Source organism: Rhamphochromis sp. 'chilingali' (assembly GCF_963969265.1).
Source record: "Rhamphochromis sp. 'chilingali' genome assembly, chromosome: 14".
NCBI classification, from domain to species: Eukaryota; Metazoa; Chordata; class Actinopteri; order Cichliformes; family Cichlidae; genus Rhamphochromis; species Rhamphochromis sp. 'chilingali'.
The window spans coordinates 12,796,486-12,810,481 of NC_137941.1; the positions used below are offsets into that span (position 1 = coordinate 12,796,486).

At 39.6% G+C, this 13,996-nt stretch overlaps 2 protein-coding genes across 9 annotated transcripts in view; both read left to right on the plus strand.

The window, feature by feature from the left end:
* Window positions 1-13,996, plus strand: part of map2 (microtubule-associated protein 2) — a 94,236-nt gene that overhangs the window by 54,213 nt on the left and 26,027 nt on the right. For all 8 annotated transcript variants that reach the window (XM_080904056.1, XM_080904060.1, XM_080904061.1 and 5 more), the window contains 3 exons: window positions 6,372-6,461; window positions 7,690-7,764; window positions 9,750-9,965. In XM_080904056.1, coding sequence (XP_080760182.1) covers window positions 6,372-6,461; window positions 7,690-7,764; window positions 9,750-9,965 — 381 coding nt within the window. The remainder of the gene's footprint in view (window positions 1-6,371; window positions 6,462-7,689; window positions 7,765-9,749; window positions 9,966-13,996) is intronic.
* On the plus strand, window positions 12,890-13,922 carry LOC308410607 (uncharacterized protein). The gene has a single exon (XM_080904068.1). It carries the CDS (start codon window positions 12,894-12,896, stop codon window positions 13,254-13,256), a length of 363 nt encoding a protein of 120 aa, XP_080760194.1. The 5' UTR covers window positions 12,890-12,893; the 3' UTR covers window positions 13,257-13,922.

Here is a 13,996-nt window from a genome sequence, read left to right on the forward strand (position 1 = left end):
GGTTGAAGTGACAATAAAGTTGAACTTGTACTGGCACTTGGTGAGCCTTCTCTCGCTGTGAAAAGCTCTTCAGACACAACAAGAACTACCGAAGCATGAAATTGCCCTCTTGACTTTCTTTGAAACAAAGTTAAAAAAGCCAGTCGGCCATTCTACAAGCGGTCAAGAGAAAGAGATGAAGAGAGAGAAAGAGTCAGACTTAATAGAAGCAGAAAGAATACAAAGCGTTGTTGAGCTCATTACAGGGGGTGCTTGGCTTACATAAATCAAGGAAGCCTTGGTGTTATGCTAGGGCTATTGCTTTGGCTGATGTCTGTGTCATTTATATCGTTGATGTGAATAACTGGGCATAGTGTCAAGAATCCTGGACAAGATTTTCTGTTGTTAATGTCCATCCATAGCAACAGCCTAAGTCAGTATGTTTGGCAGCATCAGAGAGGAGATTATTTTTTTAAAATATTTCCACTTTGGGCTGGGCCATATCATACCGTTCATGGTAATACCTGTATAATGTTAGGCAATGATAAGAAAATGAAATATCGCGATAGAATATGGGTAAAACGTGCATGCGCAGTGCCTTTGTTATCATACGCACATGGCAGAAAAAGCATGGCGGCGACGCAGAATGAGAAGGGCGAAAGCGGTGAAACTTCAGTGGTGCAGAACTGGTTTGGCTTCCGTCCATCAGATACACATTTTTTGGTAGAGCATGCAAGGGGGCCATCGTTATTACAGTTATTACCGAAACAATTTTATGTGGTACACGGCTCTCAAAAATCTGTCAAAAAATGTTTTAGTACGACTTTGCTAAGCTGCGAAGCCGCATCACTTGATGGATTGTCAGAGCATTACGAGTACCGTAGTCAGGAGCCTTGCGGAGTGATACATACTGTGCTTCAACATAATATTACTGCATAGTGTGTGTATAAACTCTTTATGCTAAGGATATGTCGGCCATTTTATGCTGGAAATGCCTTTTGGTTAAACTGTCAGCAAGGAATTTGCATTTGCACTGTTAAATTTTTATATAGCTTTAATGCACATAAAAAACAGCTGCTTGTTTAAGTGAAAATACATTGATGGGGTTTTTTTTTTTTTTGCACCAATAAAGTTGAGGAGTATTTTGTCTCGTGTCAATTATATCGTCAGTTATATCGTTATCGCAAATTTTCAAATATATATCATGATAAATATTTTTGGCCATATTGCCCTGCCCTATTTCCACTACATGTGTATGTCTGATCTGTATGTGTTGGGTTAAGAAAGCAAAATCTAATTGGTAGGGCTGGGCGATATGACCCAAAATTCATATCTCGATATTTTTTTAGCTGGATGGCGATATAAGATATATATCTCGATTTTTTTTTTTTTTAAAGCCATAAGTTAAGAACAAAAAGAGAGTTCTTAGTCACACTGTGTCCCAGATGTCACACGGGCACTTTTATTTACATACAGCGTAGATGTACATGAAGAAATTACTCAAAAATAAATTATCAGCATTTATTAAATAATCATGGTCCATAAATAAAAGAAAATGTTGTTTTTGTGCATAACAAAAAGCTCACAATTGTGCAGTCAAAATGTAAACTAATAGACGCTGAGCATAATAACAAAGAGACAGATTTCACAGCTGCACCACGTCTCTGAACAGGTGCCATTTGTGGTCCTTATACACACACAGTACGTATCACTCCGCGAGGCTCCTCCCCGGTAGCCATAATCCTCCGACATCAAGCCGTGCAGCTCCGTAGCTTAGCAAAGTCATATTAAAATTTTTTTGACAGATTGCTGAGCGCTGTGTACCACATAAAATCGGTTCGTGGTCAGTAAGCACAACCAGAATTCATACATAAGGCGCACTGTCGAGTTTTGAGAAAATGAAAGGATTTTAGGCCGTGCAGCCCCTCCGGGCTGCATGTCGTTAGCGCGGTTAGCTCGCTAACACGTTGACACCGTCCAGCCCCACGCACGGGGCCATCCGCGGTAATTCGCTAACGGAGATTTTCCGCTTTCATCTTGTCATTGCCTTGTCATTGTCAGGTGAAGCTATGGGGGAGGCGGAGTTGTGTTCAGTGAAGGAGAGGCGAGGCAGAGTAACGTTGCGTAGAGACAAAAGTGGACGAAAGAGAGGCAAACCTGCGGCTCCACAAGTATAATTATAACGTAACATAGACTATATCGATATAAACGATATTGTCACATCTTATATCTCGTATGAAAATATATCGATATTTTTAAAAAACTCGATATATCGCCCAGCCCTACTAATTGGTCTAATTGCCGAGGATACTATATTTTGTGAAGGTTTTTGTCTCCGATTACGTAGCTACAAACTGAGCTTGCTTGTGTTCTGGCAGGCAGACCGTGGGGATATGGGGAATGAGGACCCAAAACGCAGACTCTGCGATGCAAACAGTGCTTTTTATTTACAGTGAGAAGCTGTAAACACAATAACTCCCCGTTGCTCCCTTGAATCCCGTGTGTGTGCTTCCCTCCGACATCTGTGCTCGTGCTCCCCGCTCTTGTGTTTCCGCACACCCCGTGCGTGCAGCCTTTCTGGACCACTCTTTCTCCTGGTAGGATAACTCAATGAACCCGCACTGGTAGGAGCTCCAACACTCTCCTAAGTAGCTCCCCCGACGAGCCCTGATCACCAACAGGTGTGTGGTAGGAACTTCAGGTGTGGCCAGTCCTCCTGCCGGGCCACACCCATCAGGCCCGCATGTGGCTGTTCTCCATCCTCCAGCCACACTTGTACACACCCACACACCCACACCCTGCCTCTACATATAATGAGTGGAACACAGAACAACACAGCACAGTGCAGAAAGACACACATCCCCAAATAACAACACTAATAATAATAATAAAAACAATAATAATAATACTAATAACAATAATAATGATAATAACGGTCCATCCTGCTCACGGACCCCCGAGTCCTCCAGAGCCGGGTCCGTGACAGTTAGCTGTTAGCTGTCACTCCTGGCTTACTTAACTATATTACATACTTTAAGGTAATCACCACTATGAAAACAGGGGTTTAATTTAACCTTTTGTTTTGAAAGAAATTGTTCAAATATCTGTTCTTTATAGCTACAAACAAAACAATTTGTTCCACTGCGATTTCATTGAGAAAATGAAAACAATTAACATTTATTTTACTTCATCAGATGATTTAAAAATAGAAATTGCTCAGACTTGCATCATGTGTCAAAAAAAAGGAAATAAGTCATCGTTTCTTTTGATTGGTAGCTTTAGACATGGAGGTTGAAACCGAATGACAGGATGCTCGCATCTGAATTACGTATGGACCCAAGTCAATGGCCCACTGGTCTGTTGCTATGACAACCACTTGCTTTACACATTTTGGGTGCCTGCTGGTATCATGCCAAACATCAGTCCTGCTCTCTCTGTGCCGTGTGTGTGTGTGTGCGTGCGTGCGTGCGTGCGTGCGTGCGTGCGTCTGTGTGGTGCACTGTTTGTGCCTTGCGTCGACTTTGGGGCTTCCAGTCACAGTCTCTGCTCAAAGAGGGAGCATTCAGAGGTTCGGTCGCCTGTCATACAGGTAATGCATGCTTTTCTTTTACAGTGAGAGCAGGTCTGTTTATACGTATCGTGTTACTTTTGTTTAGTGGTGTAGTAAGATAGATTCTGCTGTCACAGCCAGTGACAGACAGGCTGTCATTTGACATCACTTCATCAGAGAATGCTGAGACAGCCATACAAGGCTAGTTTTCATCAGTGCCAGCTGGCTTTATGGATGTGACAAGGTTGGGTTTTTTTGCATTGCTAATGCTTTGTCATTGTGCATTTGTCTAGATTTGTTTGTCACTCACACACACACACACACACACGCACGCACGCACGCACGCACGCACGCACGCGCGCACACACACACACACAAAATTCACAATTTCCCAAAAAGTGGTTGTTGTTTTTTACACATAAATTCCATACTGCTCTAGTAGTCAAGTTGACATTTCCATATTTTTTAGTTTTCATTTGAATCTTGCAATTGTGCAATTAAGCTACTTCCCTATTCTGTAATAGTTGCACTATCTTCAGTAGATCCCTATGCTTGCTTCAGAAACTTTGTAAGGACATTTGTAAGTGGCTTACATGAACGTAACTGGAATTTTGTGCCAAGCATTAGTTTGAATAAAATATGTCGTTCTCAGTGTTAAAATCATCTTTGCAATTGTTAATGTGGGGGAAAAAAAAATGACACAAAGGCAGTGTGGTTCTAAACCATTCACAAAAATGTACAGGCTTTTCTTTTAATGCCCGTTTTTAGCTTTAGGGGCTGTTATTTGATGTTACAACCATTGAGCAGGTTTGACGAGGACGCCTCTCTTCTACTTTTTAGTATCAGATGAAAGGATTTTGCCTGGAAGCAGTGAAAAAGGTGGTACACATTTATTGCACTTTGCTATTGAAAATGGGAAATGGTGGCTTCGAGTTGGTGAGTGGGCTGTGTTAAGTGTTCCCGGAAGAAGTGAATGTATGTGGGTTATTGCGCGTGTGTGCGTGTGTGTGTCCCTGCCAGCTTGTGTGTGTTGATGTGTGGGTGATGCTGGAAAGAAAAAGGTTCTTAAACGGCAACAGTAAAAAAACATCACAATGCCATCCAGCCATACATAACTGCTGTTACTATAGAAATGATGGTTTTGTTTAAAACTCTGCCGTCCTCTCTGATTCGTACATGCATGCAGGCAGACTGATGAAAGCTTGAATGCAGACTGCTTGACCAGTTTCGTATGGTGCCCTTTTGTGTGTGTCCTGATTTAGGATAACACTATATTAGCGCATGAGTACATAACTGTCACAGACTTACTCCCTTTGTTACAATTGAAAACTGTGTGCATGCTGGCTTTTCCTGTTATACTGTAGTTATTTAACACCTACTGCCTACAAGTGTTAGACGGGCATATTGTGTTGACAGCTTCTTGCTAAATGCTAACACTAGTATTACCATCTAACATTGTTTTTATTTCTTACTTTACTGTATAGCTGGTAAAAAGAAAAAAAAAGAATTGCAGAGAGTTTATCTAAATTTGCAATAAACCCAATCTGACATTATATTATCAGGAACTAATTTTGCTAATGGACCCTAAAGCAAAATTGTTGCTGGGCTTTCTGATATATAAATACCAAACAGTACCAAACTGCCTTGTGCTTCAGCACCTGGCCATGACAAACTCTCCTTGGGTTTGGCCACATTTTTGGAGCTTTTGGATTGTTTTTTTAAATTAAATATTTACTGTTTGGTTTCATTGGTGTTCTAATGTTCAAAGTTTTTGATTATTGTTAGTTTCCTGTTGTGATTTTATTGTATTTCCAGTATCTTTATCCTTCCAGGTCTAGTTAATTTTTAGTGTTGGAGTGCGTTGTTATGGGATCTGAATACTGTTTAGGATAATGGTTTGCTCTACTGTTGCTTTTCATTCAGCTTTAGTTCCTAGTTTGAGTTTGTTACCTGTGTTTAGCTCCCTCAGTGTTTCCCTATCTCCTTTCAGTCCTCCTGCTGCCAGTTTGTTCATTTATCTTTTATTCTTGTGGCTCATTTTCCTCTCATGTCCGCTGTTTCACTTTCTGTCTGTTTATTGTGTTGATTAAGTTCTGTTTCCTATTCCCAGTTAGTCCTCTGTGTACCTCTCTCTTTGTCATTCTCTTCCTGTTCCTGCTTTTTGTCAGGTTTTTTATATTCTTGGTTTAATCAGTTCCATATTTGCTTTCATTCTGGACTGTTTTACCAGCTTAGAAATAAAGCTCACTTTTTTTGTGCTGGCCTGCAGTTGGGTCCATCTTTGAACTGCATCTTGAGACAGCACTCTTTCCTGGATAATGAAATGAATTCAGATTGATAGTTAAATTACAAAAAAGTCTGCGCCGACGGAACTGGATTCAGCTCACATTTGATCATTCATTAAAAAAAATCAAAAACAATAGTAAACAACTGACAGTATTACACATTGCGGTATCATTCTTGTATTTCTATGTAAAAAGCTGTTGCATTCTTTATTCTTTATGTTACTTTTAGGTTTGGCAGTATTTTTATAAATGTTACTGTGTGTTATTGAAATGTAAAATTTCCTTTCTCTATTTTCGTGATGAAAATAGAGAAAGTATTACAGGTATTTTTTCATACTTTGTGTCTGCATGGGATGTTGTGTTCCCATGGTGACACTTGCAGCCTTCACTAGCAGACATGGTGTTATGAAGACAATCTCAGCCCCCTCATGCTGCCTTTCGTCTCACATTTTGAGTGACATGAAAGAGCTACTGTAAAGCAAAATGGACAGAGAATTAGTCTGGTTGAAACATGTTTAATAATATTGCATTGACCTTGTATGTCTGTGTCTGGGTAGAGCAAGTGTCAGCCCGGATTGTACAGGAAGTGACAGCAGAGGCAGTGGCAGTACTGAAGGGAGAGCAGGAGACTCAAAGACTGCCATCAGGTGAGCTATAAAAATGCACATATGTTCTTTAATGGTGCTAGAGAGCAGTAGCAATTGGAAAACTATAATATGCAGGCCCCTGTTCACATGGGACCTGGCCCTGGGTACAGAGGACATGTCTCCAGATCCCTAAAAGCAGCATTTCAGGAGTCGGAGCACCTAATCCATCTGCTAGACAGCTGAAATTATTAATCTTTAGTCCTATTGTTATACCTGTTTTTTTTTTTTAATAAGTGAACAGTGGAGCAATATAGCAGACTGTTACTAACCTGAAAAGACTCGCTAATTGAAGAACGTTAAAAACATGTTGCAGCAAAAGAGAATATGTTGGAGACACAGAAATGTCTGTATTTTCCCTCAGCAACTCTAGTAGTTCTTTCTAAACAGTAGACCAGTTGTATATTTTGTTTAATTAGTCTCATAACCTGCACACTTGAAAACCAGGCTTCTGGTTGTCAAACATTTACATGGAACAGTGTACCTGTAGTAACAAGAGTAGCTCATACCTCCATCCTTTAATTAGTCACTTTCAACTCCCACGTTGCCTAGCCTGTTTCTTACTGTCTGACCCCCGTCTTTGGCAACAGAATCAAGCAGGGAACAGCCACATATATAATACCCATAACAGGAGTAAAATGTGCATAAGCATAGTGTAATGTGCCTGTGTATATGTACAGAAAGGATATATGATCTGTGCAGTTTATAACTGTGATTTAAAAAAAAAAAAAAGACTAAATTGTTTCTAATTACTGCTGCAGTGAAAACTGTGAGCAACTGACACTGAAACTACAAATAACAGGGAATATGCACTCACTGGTATTAACTGATGATTTAAGCAATGGTTGGACAGCAATCCTGTTTGGCTGCCAGATGTGGTACCGATTGGATGGCCAGAGTTCATATTTAGCAGTGCCTTTCTTTTTCTGCTATTTAAACAGAAAAATACAAAGCTATTGCTTATTCACAGCACTTTTTTACAGGATTCTGCACCTGTACTCCATGTTTTACTCTTTTTTTTTTTTTTTTTTTTTTTTTTTTTTTTTGCTTGTAAAAATGCATGTGAAAATGGAAATTAGCAGTTTTCAGCCTTGCAATACCTTGCTATACATATATATGCTTGGCATGTTACCTTGCAAGAAGTGTTTTCTGCTAGTGGAAAGTATCCTTTATAATATGTGATTTATTTTTTTTAATAACTTCAGTCTTTTATCTCTGTCACACTTTCTAGTTGAAGACACCACCAATTTGCCTCCCTCGCCTCCCCCCTCACCTGCTGCAGAGCACTTTGGACCTCTAGAACAAGGTAGGCCAAGAATATAAATACATACTCGGTATGTCTCTTAAAGAGAGAGACTTCTTCTTTTGACTGTGGCTTCTGATGCTTTATGACCACCAAGACTTGGGCCTTGGTGTATGCTTGCACTGGAAGTGCCCCACCTCTCCGGACACGCCCTGCCTAAAGGGCATGAACCACACGTTGATAAACGTTCAGAAAATCTACTTAAGCTGCTATAAGCAGAAACATCTTCTCCTTTTTTTCCTGTCATCCATTTCTTTTGGAATACTGCATATGTGTCATCATTGTATGCCTGAAACAGATAAAATGAATATCTTCATTATGATCCCCATTTATCCTGACAAAGACGCAATAACATGCATGAACACTCCACCTCTACTAAGTGCACTCTTTTTGTCATCCTTTCCATCCATTTCCTTTTCTAACCTCTTCATTTCACTGTCTTCTACACACTAATATGACAGCCAATTTAGGTAACCCTCTGATTTCTTGTTGTTTGTGATTTTACTTGAGTTATGTCTTCAGTTTTGCCTGTCTAATCATTGTGTTGCGTTTTTTGGTCATTGTACCCTGTGTCTTTGGCTGTGGCTATAGGTGACAGAGATCTAGCTCTGTTTATACAAATTATACATTTAAGGACTAAGAAAGCTGCAGCAAGGTGTAGAAAAGCCAATAAATTGGGTATTAAAAGAGCCCCTCCCAATGTAGAAATGCAATCTAGTTACATAATTTAGTATAGCTTGCCTCTTGAGACTGGAAGATGATGAATGCCGTTTGCACACATAAAATACTTTATATTTAATTTACATTTTCTGAATCACACAGTGTAGATTTATCCTGTGATTTTGAACATCCCAGTTAGAGCTGTGATAAAGTTTGATTATTTATGTTTGATCGAATTTTTTAAGCAGTGACTGGGCTATAAAACTAAAACTAAAAGAAATAAGGTTAGGAGCTGCAAAGCCTTGTGACATGTGTTGTTATGTGTTGTGTGCTCATGACAAACAGCTGTAAAGCTGTTGGGATGTAGGTTCCTTACTGTAGGTGGAGTGTTTTACAGGACTGAGTAGTTTGTATTAGTGTTGAGGTTTGTTCTCACTGTGGCTTTTAAAACCCCCACAAAACATTACAGGTTTGTTAGCGACTTCTGCTGTATTAGTGCTATAACTGTTGTAGCTGTTTATTTTTAATGTTGTATGTATTTTATTTTTGGTTGAATCATTCATATGTGAAGCAGATATCTTTCACAAATGATACAATATGCCCGTTTTGTTGCTCTCAAAGAATGGCTGGCCCCCAAAGCTTTGTTATCTTGAGTTGCTTGTCACTGTCTGTTTGTCATTGTCCTCTGTGTGTTACGTCTCTCTTGCTCTCAAACAAGTTTTCTCTTCTTCTTCTTTGGCATTCCCCTCTCTGCTGACTCTTTCTGTTTCTTTTGTCGGTTTCTCTTCAAGCTTTATCTCTCTTTTCACTGCAAAAAATGTCCATCTTAAATAGTCAGGCAAAAATTGTTTTGAACTTGCTGGTTACTTAGCATTTCATAAAAGTTAAAGGACCATAGCTGGGCCCATATTTGTTCTGCTTTCAGTTCTGTTCAGTCTAGTATCAGTAGTAGCTAAATCAATAACGATACAATAAATGCAGAATATATTTTCCTGGTCATATCTATAAAGTTTAATTCTGCCGTTTGACCAGTCTCAAAAAGTTACATGTGCAAAGTGACTGCTGTTCAGTTGAACTGGCTGATGAAATAATAAAGTCAAGACCAAATGGAAAAAGTTTGGACCAAAGCTCCTTATAGAAAAAAAATCTTTAATTGCATGTTAAGTCACTTTTAAGATGGCCATTCTTTGGTGGTTTTTTTTTTTCAGTTTTTTGCTTTCTTCTCCCTTTTCCTTTATCTTTTTTTCTCCATCCTTTTCACTCTCTCTTTCAGTCTGCGTGTCCAGATTTCCCTGCAGTTCTTCTCCTTGTGTCTGTCTTGTTTGTAGATGTAGGGGATGAGGAGGAGGCGGGCCCTCTCCGCCGCTTCCAAAATTCTCGTGAGAGGTGCAAGTTCCTCGCCCCCTCCATCTCAGTTTCCGTGCCCGAGGACGACCCCTACCACTCCGAAGAGGAGTACTATGAGCACCCATTGTTCAGCCCAGAGTGGACGCACTCGGGCTCTCGCCCCACAGGGCAAGCCGTGGCCTTTAGACAGATTGAAGGTGAACCACGCATGGTTCCTCTTTGCCATCCCCACTCCCTCCATCTCCTTTCTCTTTCTTTCCTCTCTTCTCTTGTGATTTGACTCCCTTCCCCCATTCCTCTCTCCTTTCGTCTTTCCGTCTCTCCGTCCGTCAGCTCGTCTCTTCGTCTGTCTTTGTGTGCGTTTGTGTGTCCTTGTGTTGGTTATTCAATCAAAACAGCATATTAATTTAACAGCCATATTTCTCTTCTGTTTTAAATTTCTTTTACCCAAGCCCATTGCTATCCGTGTTTGCCATGCTGTTAACTCTAACACATAGTAGTGACGGTTCAAAGTAGTTATATAAATAACAGTGTTTTATTGCCATTCGCTCATCAGTCAGACCATCGTGCAAGTCCGACTTGTGGAACATGACCATAAGCCTTTCATAGATGTCTTGGAGACCCAGAGATGTATTTTGGTTCTTTTCTCCAGACTACTTCTCATCCCCTAAACCATACTGTGCTATGTCAGACCCTCTACACTCATCCGTACCTACCTTTACACTCTCACTGTGGCAACAAGGAAGACTTTCAGTTCAGACATATTCACCCACATTTGTGGTTCAGAAATGTGGACGTCATGCACATGCAGTCTTATGAGGCCCTTCTGCCTTTTTAATAAACACCCATTATCAACTCTGTTATTAAAAAAAATCATTCCATTCATTTGTTCTTGTTATTCGGGGTCATCAGTAAGCATAATAAATAACCTTTTAAAAAAGCAAACCAATCTAAAAATAATCAGCTGATTTTTCATGGTTTTTTTGGCATTTTTTAACAAGTTTGTCAGTCATTCAGCACAAAATAAGTGTAAAGTCTAGTATGACTGTAATGCTGTGAAGGTGCTGTAAAAATAGCATAATAAATCTTTGGAAATCTAATGGCAGAATCCAAATCCCTATCCAGTAATATACAAAAAAAGTAATATAGAGAAACCAAGAGCCCATCTCGAACCGATTCAACTTGTCTCAGTTATTAAACTTTCCTGATGCTGCTGATTTTTTTTTTCTTGCTCAAAAGAGTGCAGGAAAGAAAGTTCTTTCTCCAGAGATATTAAATTAAAATGAAATGAAAAGCCAGAACTCTTGACTCCCATAGCTTAGGGATTCAGAAGTTATCTTACAGGACATATTTTACTGTCGTTGTTTGGAATCACAGATCTCAGCTGAACTTAACATTTGTGTAATACTGAAGACATTTATTAACTTCTAGTTAGTGTAAACTAATGTAAATGATCATATTTAATGACTATTAGCAACCACTTTGTACGATCAGCTAGGGCTGCTCGATTATGGCAAAAATGATAATCACGATTATTTTCACTGAAATTGAGATCACGATTATTTGACGATATTTATTTAACCCTTTAAGACCTACTATAGAACCAAGTCCACCAGAGCTTATATTATTATTTTTTTTACATGTTGTAGTGCCATTTGTGGGAGCATTTCAAGTTGCTATACATCAATACAACTGTTATAGCCCATATTTTAATAATATGTATGCATTAAGTCCATAGTAATTACATAAATTGCAAAAAAGTGCAATAAACTACAAAAAAAATAGAAAATCGCTTTTGTTTTGTTTACATATATTTCTACTTGGAGAAATTCAAGAGGTTTATCCCTCAAAACTTTAAATACAATAAAGTTGCAAAAAATAGTTTACAACAACAGGAAATTTATTTTGAGTGTCTTCATAGTTTTATTTTGGAGATACAGCAATTTTTATATACTGCAGGAAAAACAAAAAACAATCCTATGATGCAAATTTGCAAAGAAAACAGCATGTGCATCATTTCACTGTGGGAAGTGTTACGAACAGCTGATAGGAACGGCAAAGCGTGTTTCTGGAATATTATGCTTTTGTTCCTGCAAGCGCTTTTTATGCAATTTTTGCAAAGCTATATGTGGAACGAAACCGTGACTGAGGACAAGCTGATGGCATAAGATGTAAGTACAACTCCTCCGGTTTCATATGCAAAACAAATTATTGCGCTAGCTTACACGGTTCAGGTTCTAAAGGGATTTAAAAATAGTTACACAAAACGGAGCGTGCTGCTCTGACCGGCTTTAAAGGGTTAACAATGACTTTAAAAAATAATATAAAATAGTGTGCAACACCACTGAAGTTTTTTTTTACCTCTCTTTTCAACCAACGGCAGTCACTCTCCTCTCCAAATAACTTCTGCTTAGCTTTCCGAGCTTCCCTCGGGTCCTCTTAATCAGCGGTCTCCACCCTTTTTTGCGCCACGGACGGTTTATGCCCGACAATATTTTCACGGACCGGCCTTTAAGGTGTCGCGGATAAATGAGGGAGGGGCTAATAATCGGCTCAGTCATTTTTAATGATCGTTGAAAGCCCAGATCGTAATCGTGATTAAAATTCGATTAATTGAGCAGCCCTACGATCAGCTGCAAATCCTTAGAAAGATGCGACATTGTCACGGTGGATCTGCAGCTAACTCTCCTTTCACTCAAATGAATACAATGTTCCTTCATTTACTTGCATATATAGTATCCTGTCCATGCAGTGTAAAGCCATGAAGTGTTGTTTCCTGTTATCTTTACCACTAAACAACTGACCTTAGTCGTAAAAGATCAAAGGTCAGTATCTGTTAAGGATTTGCTTATGGACTGGAAAAAATATTTTAAAAAGACAGATATTTGGGGGGAAAAAACATATTCTTCTAATATGATAAAAAGAAAACAAAAAATGCATAAATAACAGCAGTCTGTACTGTATGTGTAATGTACATATATGTGTGAACAAATAAATATTTTAGGCCATCTTTCCCTAGAGCTGAAAGTGTCCCGTCATAAGTTGTGTTCGCACATAACCCAAGTCTGTGTTGCCTGTAGTCTTAATGTGTCCCCCTTTCACCCTGTTCTCGGGAAGAAGAGACCATGGAGGCTCTTACAGCTGAATACGAGGAGGAGGTGGAAGATGAGGAGGAGAGTGCAGAGGCAGCAGAGTCCGAGGCAGCTCTTGATGAGCAGCAGTGGAGTGGGGAAGAGCCCGAGCTGGACAGCCCCCAAGCTGAGCCCTTAGAGCAGGCAGAGGCCATAGACGAGGCCCAGGATCTAGACCTGGAGCCGGCTGAGGCAGCTAGTGCTACTGCAGAGAGCTCTATGGACAGAGAGGAGGAGGAAGCAGAGGGTGAGGAGAGCCCGGAGACAGGTGTGTCCTGCCCTCTGCTCTCCCTGCCTGCATGTTCCTGCATTGCCCACTGTATAAGAACGCAAGATGTGTACAAAGGAAATGTATAACTTATAAGCATTATAATTCAAGTGGAATGGCAAGTAATCCTCCCTGCGCTCTGCTGCGGCTGCAAGGCAACACAGGCTTGTTGGTGAAAAAAAGCCACATTGTTTTAACTTAACCTGGTTTTATTGTGTATTTTTGCTTATATTTTCTTTTACTTGCTGTGGTTTTCGGGGCCGGCCGTTTTCGTAGTGGTATGATGAAGTGAAGTGATGCTAATCGTGACGGTTGCTGGTTTTATTTTTTCCACCTGCTATAAGCTTCCAGATTTTTCATTGTGTTTATACATTGCCTAGTGCTGGTATGCCAGTGCTGTGCGCAGTTTTGTAGCCATGATTCATTCCTGCAACACGTGCATAAATCATTGGTATCATGAATCTGAGTACAGAGTTTGCAGGGGATTTTGTGTTGGCTGTCTCATGTTCAGTGTGGTGCAGTTGTTGGTAAAACCATCTCATCAAATGCATTTCTGTATCAGCTTAATTCCTAATTATTTCTCTTTTTTGGGTTGTTTTTGTCACCTTTAGCTGGTGACAGCATATAGCATTTATCTGTCATTTACCAGTAAAGTTCTTCCATGATTGTGCTAATAAACTGACATCTGAACATTTAAACCCTAGATTTTTCACAATAGTGAAAACTATTTAAATATTAAAAGCTTTAAACTTGACAAACTGACTAAACACTTCATTTTACTGAATGACAGAAATGTTATTTCACTTGGTATCTGATGGTTTTGAAGGTC